Here is a 12,506-nt window from a genome sequence, read left to right as displayed (position 1 = left end):
AAAAAAAAAAAAAAAAAAAAAAAAAAAAAAATATATATATATATATATATATATATATATATATATATATATATGAAGAGGAGAAAAACACGTCTCTGGTCAATGTACAATACAACATGTGAACAACAGTCATTAAAAAAATAAATGGAGTAACAAAAAGTAGAAATTGATGCATAGATCACAAAAACTTTGATGTGCCTATATTTTTTAAAAAAGGCTTTGAAATGGAATGACACATGAAATTTTAGTCACTACTTAGACCTATACATCTCCATTTATTCCATAATCCAAAAGAACAGTACAATCGACGGCAAACAGCTAAAACTTAGGAATGTTGAGATTAATTTTAAGTCGGTGAAGGGCAAGATAAATCTTTTCGTTAACAAGGAAACAATTTAAAAAAAGTACTCTTTTAATTCTGCCAAGCCCCTGGGCAATAATGACAGGAAGAGATGAACCCTAGGGAAAACACTGAGCACCAAGAACTTAAAAATCGGGCCTAGAGAGATGGCTCAGAGGTTAAGAGCACTGTCTGCTCTTCCTAGAGGTCCTGAGTTCAAATCTCAGAAACCACATGGTGGCTCAAAAGCATCTCTACTAGGATCTGATGCCCTCTTATGGTGTGCAGGTGTACATGGAGACATAATATAAATAAGAACTTAAAAATAAATATATACATAATAAATGAACAAATAAATCCAAGCTTTTAGTAATGATATGTTAGTATCTTATAATACTTGTCACTACTTTATGTATTTAGCTACTAAAATCTGGTAATGGAGATGGGAAAGAGGGAGTGGGCAAAAACATTGTGTAGATAGGAATGCCAGGAGAAAATTACAGAATATTAAGAGGCAAGATAAAGTGTTCCACATCTCATGGAACCTTGGTACCTCATTTCTATGAGACATACCTTTTTACAAGTTTTTTCAAAGTTCATATCATCACCAAGAGCAGATTTAGTTACAACATCAGGTTTCAATTCCTGTGAATGAAAACAACATTTTTAGTTAATCTATTAGCACTGTGAGTTAAATTCCTTTGTGTCTTGCTTTATGAAACTTACCAAAAAATGTTAAGTTCTGGAAAGGAAATAATACGTAGCACAGTTAAATTATCATGATACTAGAAAAGCTACAATAAATTCCTTACAAGAGCTCAAAACAATTTAAAGAACTATAATTTTAGAACAATTTAAAGAACTATATAATCTGTAATCCAAAGATTCATATGCAGCCAAAAAGTCTTTAAATATCAAGTCTACAAAAGTAAATACAACAAATAAATAAATACAGTTTTGAACTTGAAGGGATACTACACAAATGAGCCTCTGTAGAGGGTATTCTAGAAGATGAACTTTTCAGCCTGGGAAAAGTCACTTTATTAACAATATTTGAAGGCAAGTATGAATTTACAGGTTAGGAATAACTTTAGTGATACAGAATAAAAGCACTTTAGACAAACTCTATTATTTTGAGTAAAAGAAATTGCAATTGGAAAAAAAAGCAGAGGAGTAGAGGAAGGCTGTAGAGATTATTATTTTATATATCTGGGAGCACAAAGGATGCCATTTAAAACTGCCAGACTCTAAGAAGTATCTCTACATCGAGGACCTCAGTTCTCTTGGTAGCACACACCTATAACCATCTGTTACGCCAGTTCTAGGAGACAGTGCCCTCTTCCGTCCTCCACACTAGGACAGAAGTCACACACACACTTGTATCCAAAATACCCACATTCAGACACCCATCAAAGATGTCTTAGTGGTTAAGAGGAAGAGAGTTTGATTCTCAAAACCACAATCAGGTGGCTCACAACTGCCTATACCTCCAGCTCCAGGGAGAGTTAATAGCTCTGGCCTCGTTAGGAAACTGCACTCACAGGCACAGATTGCCCCCATGATTAAAATTAATAAACCACAAGGCAGGATCAGAGTCCCTGAAGAGAGACTGGTCAATAGTTTGGTCCAGCAGAAGACCCCAGCAGTTTAGAGATGCCAGTACCATGGAACAATCACCAAGACAGCAGCAGCAACAGGAGCAGCTACGGAGTTGAGCTGCCTGAACCTACGAGACAAGATGCATATGATGCAGAGGGTGGAGCTGGAGAAATGACCCCAGCCCTTTGAAGGAGCCAAAGAGAATCTGAGTGACTCCCAGACATTGGACTCTAGGAACTTACAATGTTCGGAATTTGATTTTGCTTTGTTCAGAGCAAAACCTGTTCCCTGGGATCCTCTTGAAATAAAAAAGTACTTATTTTTGATTTTACAGGAGCCCACATTTAAAGAGACTTCGGAATTTTAGAAATGGAATTTAAAAGAGACTTTTGAAGACTATGGGACTTTAAAGTTATTTAAGTTTTATATTTTATTAACTTGTCAATCTTAAGAATAAATGAGAAAGGAAACATTCTACTTGAACAGTGATTTGTGTGTGAAGTTGACAAGGGGCCAAATTGTACTAGCTAGTTTTATGTTAACTTGACAAAGGTTAGCTTCATTTTGGAAGGAACCTCAACTGAGAAAATGTTCCCACCAGACTGGCCTGTGGGCGACCTTGATTTTGCACTTTCTTAATCGATGTGGAAGGGCCCAGCTTACTGTGGGCTGTAGCACACTTGGGATCGTGTGATCTTGGGCGCTATAAGGCAGGCTGAGCAATCCATAAAAAACACGCCAGTAAGCAATAGTCCTCCATGGCCTCTTCATCAGTCCCTATCACCAGGTTCCTGCTCTGCCTTCCTTTAATGATAGACTATGTGGAAGTGAAAAGCAACTTCCTAAGTTGCTTTTGATTATGGTGTTTTTTCCAACAAAACCCTAAGACAGTAGATAACTGAAGCAGTCATGGAACACACATGCAAAAACAAAGACTTAATAAATATCAATAAATATTATATAAATATTATAAATAAATATTATATAAATAATAAGAATTAATTTATATAAAAATATAGAAAATATTTATCTTAATAAATAGTTTTACATAGGTAACACAGATCTATCTATAAACCACTGTCTTTTGTACACATTATTTTTCCAACCTACTCTCTTTCTAGTTAGTTACTTCTCTACTCTGCTTTCAGTTTCACCATTTTAGAAAACACACCTGCTCAAAAATTTTGATGTGCCTATGTTTAAAAGTCTTTGAAATGGAATGACACATGAAATTTTAGTCACTACTCAGACCTTTACATCTCCGTTCATTCCATAATCAAACAGAACAGTACAATCTGACAGCAAATAGCAAAATTAGGAATCTACTCTACACAGTTTCAAGCTAAAATGTACAAAACCTGCATACATATGGAATTTAAAGAACTTTTCTAGAGACACCAACTTTCTTTCATTTTAATTTAAAGTTGCCAATTTTATGACTAACTAGACACAATTATTAAAAACTAGGTTTTATAATAGTTTTAAAAAATACTATGATAAGAAGAACAAATGCTCCTCAAAGCTACAATTTCTACCATAATGTACTTAACAGTTTTAAGGATTTAATAAAACAAGATTTCCTCTCCTGAATTCAACCTCACATCAAAATGATAGATCCTAGATTTGGCTGCCTTTAAAAAGGAAAAGGGCAAGAATGTAAAGGAGATGAAAATTTACAACTTTACTAGAAACTACCAAGGATTAAAACTTGAAACAATTCTCCCTTGGAATAGTTTTATTTCTTTAAGGTGTATTTATTTGATGCCTTTTGACTGCATGCAAGTTTTTACATGAATGGTTAAAAGTGCTTTGGAACTTTCATGGCTATCAGGAAACATCCTCACAGGGTGAAAAGTTCCGGTTTCTAGAATTAGAAACCTTGAAATCATGTTCATGTAGTGCTCTTTGGGGCCAGAGGGTGCCAGAGTCCCTAGACCCCTATCTAGAGTTACTGACAGCTGTACATGCAGCTGCCATGTGGGTGCTGGGAATTGATCTCACGTCCTTGTGAAGAATAGCCAGTGTTTGTAACCACTGAGCTATCTCCTCAGACCACATACATTTTTACAATCAAGGAAAATAGAACTATTGAGTTTCTCTTGCTACCACAAAATATTAATTTCATGAGCAAAGTACTCATGTTTCTAACATACAGAAAAAACAAAGTACATGATTTCCATCATAAAAAATTAACAATGTTATGTTCAAATTGATGGGTGTAAATATTTGAAACTAAGTTGTCTCAGTATTATGTGCTTTTTCTCAGTTGTGAATCTTACAATTTATGGATACATAAAATCACCTATGTCATCATGACTAGAGAGCAGAAGCAAAATAGTTCATTAAAGGAGAGAGGTGAAAAGACGGATGTTAACAGACTTGGGATAATATGCACAAATTACACTGTGTACATTCATGAAAAAGGTCTTCAATTTTAAAAGATCAGTTTAGTGGAATGGAGAGAGGGCTCAAGTGTCAGCAACACTCACTGCTCTTGTAGAGGACCTGGATTTGGTTTCCAGAACACATTCGACAACTCACAGCTCTAGTTTCTGGGGATCTATGGCCTCTCCCAGCCTTCATGAGTACCAGGCACATACTTGCATGCATGCCAACTACCCACACACAGAAAAATAAGTGAACAAATCTTAAAAAAATGTTTAAAGTGTACAGAAACAATTAAAAATCTGCTTCCATTTTAACCTCAGGTTGAGTTCATACCCATCTTATAAGAGGACTTTTGTATCCCATTGTTATTTTCTACAGAATATGCTGCGAATATCTTCATCTTTACCCCTTACACCTTACAAGAGTTATAATAGTATTGCTTGTCCATTTTTTTTTTTTTTTTACATTAATGGTTGAAAATGCTTTGCATACTTTCATGGTTATTAGGAAACATCCTAACAGGGAGAAAAGTTCAGATTTCCAGAATTAAAAAACTTGAAAAATCAAATCAAAACAACAGCCTCTCCCTAGACCCATGTAGCATTTTCTACTAAATCTTTTTGTATCCACTTTTTGTATCCTTTGAAGGAGGCTTAGTGGATGAGTTAACTCCAGAATCAGTTCTTTACTTGGAATCTTGGTGTGCACTGTAACCTAATCAACAGGAGCACTTCTTGTTACCAACACATCCTGCAGCCTGGACTGTTTTCCCCCAGATGCAGTTAGTTTCAGAGAGGACAGACGCCACTCACATTTGAAACATCTGCTCCTATTTAGAAGAGTAAGGTAAAGCCATCATATGCTTGACATAAAAGTCTGTATTACAGGACCTACAATGAAACAATATTAAGGGGTCAGGAACGTGGCCTATTCAAACTGTAAATTGGTGAATTTTAGCTAAAGAAGTTACATTCTAGGAAGCAATATGAAATTTCAATATAGAGATTGTAGTTTTCAATTGATGTTTACTGAGTGAGGAGGGCAGTAAATACTGATCTATGTATATTAACACCAAGATTTCCTGTAGACCATTTCAAAGGTCACAAGACCTAGGGGATTTTGTACCATTTTTAAGAAGCAGGAAGAGTTCTGCCTTTTAATAAATGAAATAGGGACTGGTGAATGTCTCCATGGGTAAAGATAGCAGCAAGCCCGAAGACTTCAATTTCATCCCCTGGACCTACGTCACAGAGAAAGATGGGCTTCAATGAGTCCTCTGACCTTCCCCCATCTGCCATGTACTCGTCATGCAAAAATAAACCAGTCAATAGCATTGGAATAAACAAAATTATGTATGTACATAGTTTCATTTTATATATAATATATATTATATATAGTAGCCTTAGGGCACCAAGGTGACTTGATACAAAGAAGAGTTAGCTTTTTTATCTTTATGTTTCTGAGACTTAACACAAATAAATAATAAAAGTCACTCAGTCATCTTTGCGCCAAACAGATCACTACAGGTGGAGAAAATTAACTGGGAAAGCAGACTCAAGAATTATCTTAAGACACCCTCTCAATACAGCCCATTGTGTTTCCGCTGTCATCTTTTCTAGCCATCTTTTCATGGCATTCCTACTAATAACTTGGGAGGGTGTAGTTCTGGAATCAGAATGGCAGTGCTGGAAAGTGTCTTAGAACTGGTAACATGAAGAGTAAGATGGGGAGATGGGTTAGTGGGTAATGCTGCCATGTTAGAATGAAGATCTGAATTCAAATCCCAGCATTCACATAAAAGCCAAGTGTGTTGCCCTCACTTGCTTCAATTTTATCTTTACTGTCTCCAGATAAGTAACTTGGGGATCTAAAGTTCAGCTACCTTTCCATGAGAAAGTACCTGTAGGGGAGTTTTAATCCAGCCACATGACTGCTCTGCTCACATCTGATCACATCGTAAGACTTTATAGGTCTAGTGATCCAGCTGGAATACAGACTCCCCACATACCTTTAATGCTTCTAGCTGAATACACACCTTTAACCCCTCTGGCTGGAATACAGATATGCCCTTAGTACAAACCTTTGATCCTAAACAATGATGTCTAATTGAGGGACAAAGTAACAAATCAGAGAACAATCTGACAGAATGAGTCAGATATAGGATACACCCAACCCTATGGGAACAAACAGAAAAGAGAAATTACTTAAAAGCAGTGCAGTACAGTTGAGCTGGTAGAGCAGGGTACAGAAAAATACAGAGAAGACGATACAGCAAAGTATGGTAGAGAGGTCATTAGAAAAGACAGTACAATGGACTCAAGTTCACTATTGTACAGTACAATACAGTACTAGCAGTTCGGTGCAATTTTATGAAGAGCAGCTGAATTCAGTTGAGTTTGTGCAGTTTGGTGCAGTTCATTCAGTTCATGGAGTTTAGAAGCAGAGCAAGCCAGTGAGGGAGTTGAGAGAAGCCAGACTGAATCAGCCAGCATGGAGAGGAGTTTGAGTCAGAACAGCTGAGTTGAACCAGCCAGCGAAAGTTCACAAAGAACTAGAAAAGGGCCTTTTATTCAGCAGTAAGCCTCTAAGATGACAATTACATTAGGAGAAAAGTTACTATTATAAGAACCTGTTTCAGAAGCCAGTGTGTACATTAACAATTTAAGAGTCCTAATACTATTAGAAACAGCATCAAAGATGGGACTCATAAAAATTGGAACCTATCATTTTATAGAATCATAAAGACCTGATCTCCCAACCCTTGCTCCTGCCACAGCCAGAAAGAAACTACTCTCATTTCTAAAAATATATTGGGTTTCCTTCATGAGGATGACATCTTGCAACAAAATACCCTATAATCATACCCAGCAACTGTAGGACTGTAATGTCATGAGCACAACTATAAAAATCTAGTGGTGTTTGGGCCAAAAACAAACAAAAAACAAAAAAAAGGTTCTCTTCCAAATTATAATTATGAATGTACTGCTTTGTGGCTATTTCTTTGATACTCCCAAATGTATGAGAATTATTTCTTTACAAAGTTATGAAAAATTTTTCAATTGAAAAAATATTTACTTCTTTCAGAAAAGGCTGACCCTATTAAAGTATCATGATTCAGAAATGAAATTAAACACTTTCGCTAAGTAAATATATAGTTAATCTAGTTATTCTGAATTTTTAATTTAAATGAAATGCAATGTTTGAGTTAATACAAAAGAGAAAAAAAACAAAAGAAAGCAACAAGATGAAATCAGACTAGCCAACTCAGAATACCCTAATTGCCAGCAGGAATTCAAGCACATGTAGTGTGTGTGAATTCAATACAGCCAGTGAGCTGTGGCTCTCTGGGCTAACAATGAGTGGTGACATAACGTGGGAGACAGAGGAACCTTGCAATCTTCTCTGTACTAGGTCTGACTTTCCTGCTGATGAAACAGAAAACAAGAATTCACATAAAGATCATACAACTCCCTAAGAAATGGTATTACTGAGAGTTATAGAACGGAAGTATTTTAATGGTGAAGGAGTTATTTGTTACCACATTCCTTATAGACTGCATACATGTCTTTTTTAGGTACTGAACTCTTCTTAAAAACAAAAACAGCTATTGCTTAATGGTTCAAAGTCTGTAAAAAAACTAAAATTACAAAAATTACTATTTAGAAGAAACCAGAGGAAAAGATCTATCAAATGGATTTTATGCCTGACAGTCCTATAAGGGAGTGACAAGTACAAATAATATTCTTCATACCAATCATTTCCCATACCTGTCCTTAGATTAACTGTATCCTGCTCAATACTTTTCCATCCTTTTAAAAGGAAGAGTGAAAAGCACTGACAATTTAACACAATTAAAATATTGTTAAAGAATTCTCTTGCTCTTTTATCTTACTCAAACTTGGAAGTTACACCAAATTATAAAAGTCAAACATACACAAAATTACCCTGCAATTAAGATAACTGCTGGTACCAAATGCTGTTTTTAAGTTCTACAATAAAAAAGTCTTCTAGACATTTAATGGTATGTCATTTGGTAAATGAAAGTTTCCACAAAGAAAGTTCACTGAGAAGACCAGTGAAGAATCTGGCTGAAAATACAATATGGACCATGTTGGTCCAACACCAAATTTATTTTAAGTTCTACAGAACCTAATAAAATGCTGACACCACCACATAAAAATTTATTGAGCTGGCACCACGAGAAGCATGATGTCAGCCACCAGCATCATCATCCACATTTCCTAATAACAAGAACACTTAACTGCTGACCTTACTTTAGAATACATGCCTAAGAAACAGTCAAAATAAGAGACTTAGGTATGAGGCACGATAAAATACAAGTGAGGTTAGTTTGGCAGTTTTGACTCAAATTAGCCTAGCACTCCAAAAACAGGGAAATAGACAAGCTTACACATTCTGCAGTTTTGCAAATGTGCCATTAATCACCAAACTCAGCTATACAAATAAGCCTTCAGCAACTAAGGAGACCTTAAAGAGGCATCACCCACAAGGATAAGGGCTGCCAGGAGACACACTAGCATACAATGCACACCCACACGCCCTTACCTTCATGGCATGGATTTCTTCAAGCAACCTTTGGGCTCGCCTTTGGTTTTTTAATAGTGCATCTTCAGTGCCCCTACAATATATTCCAAGGGAAGCATTAGTTTTAGAGCTATGTCACGATGAACAGTATTTTAAGTTTTTGAGAGAAGCCTATGTGAAAACACTCTACCCTGTACTGCTGTTTTCAATCTACTGCAGCACACCTGACAGCACCGTGTTGAAAACTGGGTAAGACACACATTATCCTGGAGTCATTCACTGACTAGTAGCTTTTCTTCAGTCTTTTAATGACAAGGTCAGCTATGCACTGTGATCAAAATACCGTATTTAAACTAACATAGCTTAAGATATAACAGTTAAAGGCTAAACATGCTTTTATTAATTAAAAAATTGTTTTCTGCAATTAAAGAAAAAGATGTTCAACATCTGTTTGGTCAGAAAGGAGGGTTATCTTCTAAACATTTATGAAAGAACAGAAAACAAGAAACCACACATTTGAAGACTTTCTAAATACTTTTGTTTAAACCCTAAGAACTGTCACTGGTGCTAGACATAACAAATATTCTTTTATTAAAAAACACCATATGATACATAAAAATCTGAGAAATACGTCCACAAGCTACTTAAAATTTCAATACTAAGCTAAAGAAAGGCTGATGATTCAGGTAGGCACCCTAGACCTATTAATACCTTGAAATAACTTCCAGTTACATAAAATACATAAGGAACTGTGAAGGTAATTTCATTTTGGAAAGGGGAAAGAGAGAACTTTTTAAAAATGGAAGAAATGACTCTGTATCTTATGCAAAGATGGCTCAAAGCACTCAAGGGCATGCTGACAATCTGACAAGGGCACATCGCTCCCACCCAGGTCACAGCTACAAAGAACACCCAAGCGATGGATGCATACTCATCCCTCTAATTTCACAAACATTAAAAATGTTTTGATATCAGTTACAGGATTTCACATGACTAACTTTTTGGACTTCAGTCTACCAACACTTCTGACCAGTTTTCGGATGACCAAAACTCGGATTCGCTTCACTTCTTTTCTCATCTTCACAACCTTTGAGGAAAGAAAGACAAAATTAAAAAAGATTCTTAATGGAAATAAAGGCATTCTGAATGTTAATTCATAGTTAGGTACTAGTTTAACCAAAGCTCTGTTTAATCATGCAGATTGATGAAATCAAGCCCTTTCTGTGACAGTACAGAAATACAACAAGGCTGAGCATGTATGTGCCAGGGACGGAAAGAGAACAAAGTCAGGATTCTGTTTTAAAGGCAGAGTATTTCAGTAATAACCATTTTGCTGTTATATTCTGTTGGGAATGGAACATACCAAATTATGACTGTTCTATAAGAAATTCCTTTGGAGTATGAGACCCAGGAGTCTGATTTACCATTTTTATATCGCATTTTTAACTGTTTTCAGCAGTTTTGGGGCACTGACTGGAGGCAACACAGCTTTCTCGAATCTTTGGCCTTAGCATGCTGCTATTCACCATCATAGCTTTTACTTATACCTCCTCGAGACAGGAAAAGTGTCTTCCCCTGAGCTTGTTAGCATCTATTCCTCCTGACTGGCTCCACGCCATTTCTGAGGATCACAACTTTCACAATACTGCAGATTTCGTATTACTACAATTTACCACAAAATCATTAATATTTTACTTTTAAATAAATTATGTTTGGACTAAAATAATAATGCCTACCGCAGAGGGCCTCTGAAAGACTCTACCCAGCAGTGTATCAAAGCAGATGCCGAGACTCATAACCAAACTTTGCGCAGAGTGCAGGGAATCTTATGAAAGAAGGAGGAGATAGTAAGACCCGGGGAGGCCAGAGCTCCACAAGGAAAGCAACAGAACCAAGAAATCTGGGCACAGGGGTCTTTTCTGAGACTGATACTCCAACCAAGGACCATGCCTAGAGATAACCAAAACCCCTTCATAGATGTAGCCCATGGCAGCTCAGTCTCCAAGTAGGTATCCTAGTAAGGGGAACAGGGACTGTCTCTGACATGAACTCAGTGGCGGGCTCTTTGATCACCTCCCCCTGAGGTGGGGAGCAGCCTTGCTAAGCCACAGAGGTAGACAATGCAGCCACTCCTGATAAGACCTGATAGGCTATGGTCAGAGGGAGGGGAAGGAGGACCTCCCCTATCAATGAACTTGGGGAGGGGGATAGGAGGTGAGGGAAGGAGGATGGAATTGGAAGGGAATGAGAATGGGGGCTACAGCTGGCATACAAAATGAATAAACTGTAATTAATATAAAAAAATAAAAATTTAATAAAAAAAATAATGTGTGCCCCCCCCCAAATTGCATAAAAGTCAAGAATCTTATTTACTCAATGTTAGTTCTAAACATTTAAAATAGTATATGGCAGATACTTGTGGAACAACCAGAAACACAGCATACCTTTTGTTCATTCACTGCTTCAGAAACATACTATATTAAAAGAACATAACCAATTTCTTTTCCACTACAATTGAGCAACAGCTTTTGACTTTTTGTTTTTGCTATAAAACCTTTCTTAGAGGGGAAAAAACAAACAAACAAACAAAAATCACTGTCCATTCACACCAAGTCTTTTAGAGTTTGACTCCATGAGCAGAGGATAGGCACTGTAGCTCACATCTGTAATCCCAATGGTTGGGGTGAAGTGAATGGAAAAATGACAAGTCTGAGGACAGCCTGTATAGCAGGACAGGTCTAAAGCAAGCCTGCACTACAGAATGAGACTATTTCAAAGAAGAAAACACACTAAAAATTGAGAAATGAAATCACAATAGTAAGTTATATTGGATATATTGTAAAATTGTTATTTATAAAACAAAGTACTACCAAGAGACAATTTATACATTCAAATATTAACTAACATTCCTCAGTGCTCAATTTTGCAGGATTATGAAATGACAATATACCACGAACTATTATTAGTCAAACTCAACTAATAAATTACAGCAGGCAGAGCAGGTTGGTCCCTAGTTACATTCTAGTTACAGGAAAGCTAGTCCCCAACTCTAAAACTCCATTGTAAGAAGTGTTATGCTTGACATTACTTGATAAGGAATTCTAAAAGAAAAGGAATGCTTCATATACTCAGTTTCACACCAAGAGAAAACAGGTTTTCCTTTTTTGTTTTAACTTTCTCAGTATCTGTGTACAGGCAACAGACATATTTGGGCAAAAACATGCACTACATATAAAAACGAAATTTTAAATTTTCTCACAACAGCTTACTCTAAATACTTAGCTGTATTTTTGTAAAGCATCACTAGTGGCCATTTTAGTGAGACCATTAAGTTTATCAATTCACTTGTCATCCAGGAATTATGGAGCTATGACAAAGGGCCAGAAACTGGTTCATATTGCATGCTTGTGGCAGAAGGACAATACACTAAGTGCACCACATTTTGACAAAAGCAAAAGCAAGCACAACTAGCTGGCTATGGTGGCACGTATCTACAGGCCTGGCACTTAAAGACACTGAGATTGGGTAATGCAGACTCTGGGGGCTAGACTTGACTACATAGCAAGACCCTTTCTCACACTGAATCTCACACACACACACACACACACACACACACACACACACACACACACAC

General features: G+C 36.6%; 1 protein-coding gene across 2 annotated transcripts in view; it reads right to left on the bottom strand.

Moving 5' to 3' along the window:
- Srfbp1 (serum response factor binding protein 1) overlaps window positions 1-12,506 on the bottom strand; it is a 31,375-nt gene that overhangs the window by 13,846 nt on the left and 5,023 nt on the right. For both annotated transcript variants that reach the window (XR_008721862.1, XM_055622847.1), the window contains exons 2-4: window positions 9,871-9,959; window positions 8,894-8,966; window positions 914-985 (exon numbers count right to left, since the gene is read on the bottom strand). Coding sequence is in view for 1 of the 2 variants with exons in the window: in XM_055622847.1 (XP_055478822.1) it covers window positions 914-985; window positions 8,894-8,966; window positions 9,871-9,959 (234 nt within the window). In the remaining variant the exon portion in view is untranslated. The remainder of the gene's footprint in view (window positions 1-913; window positions 986-8,893; window positions 8,967-9,870; window positions 9,960-12,506) is intronic.

Source organism: Psammomys obesus, unplaced genomic scaffold (genome assembly GCF_907164565.1).
Source record: "Psammomys obesus unplaced genomic scaffold, mPsaObe1.curated_primary_1811, whole genome shotgun sequence".
Classification (NCBI taxonomy): domain Eukaryota; kingdom Metazoa; phylum Chordata; class Mammalia; order Rodentia; family Muridae; genus Psammomys; species Psammomys obesus.
The sequence above is the reverse complement of the archived record's forward strand: the minus strand, read 5'-3'. Positions and strand labels throughout refer to the sequence as shown.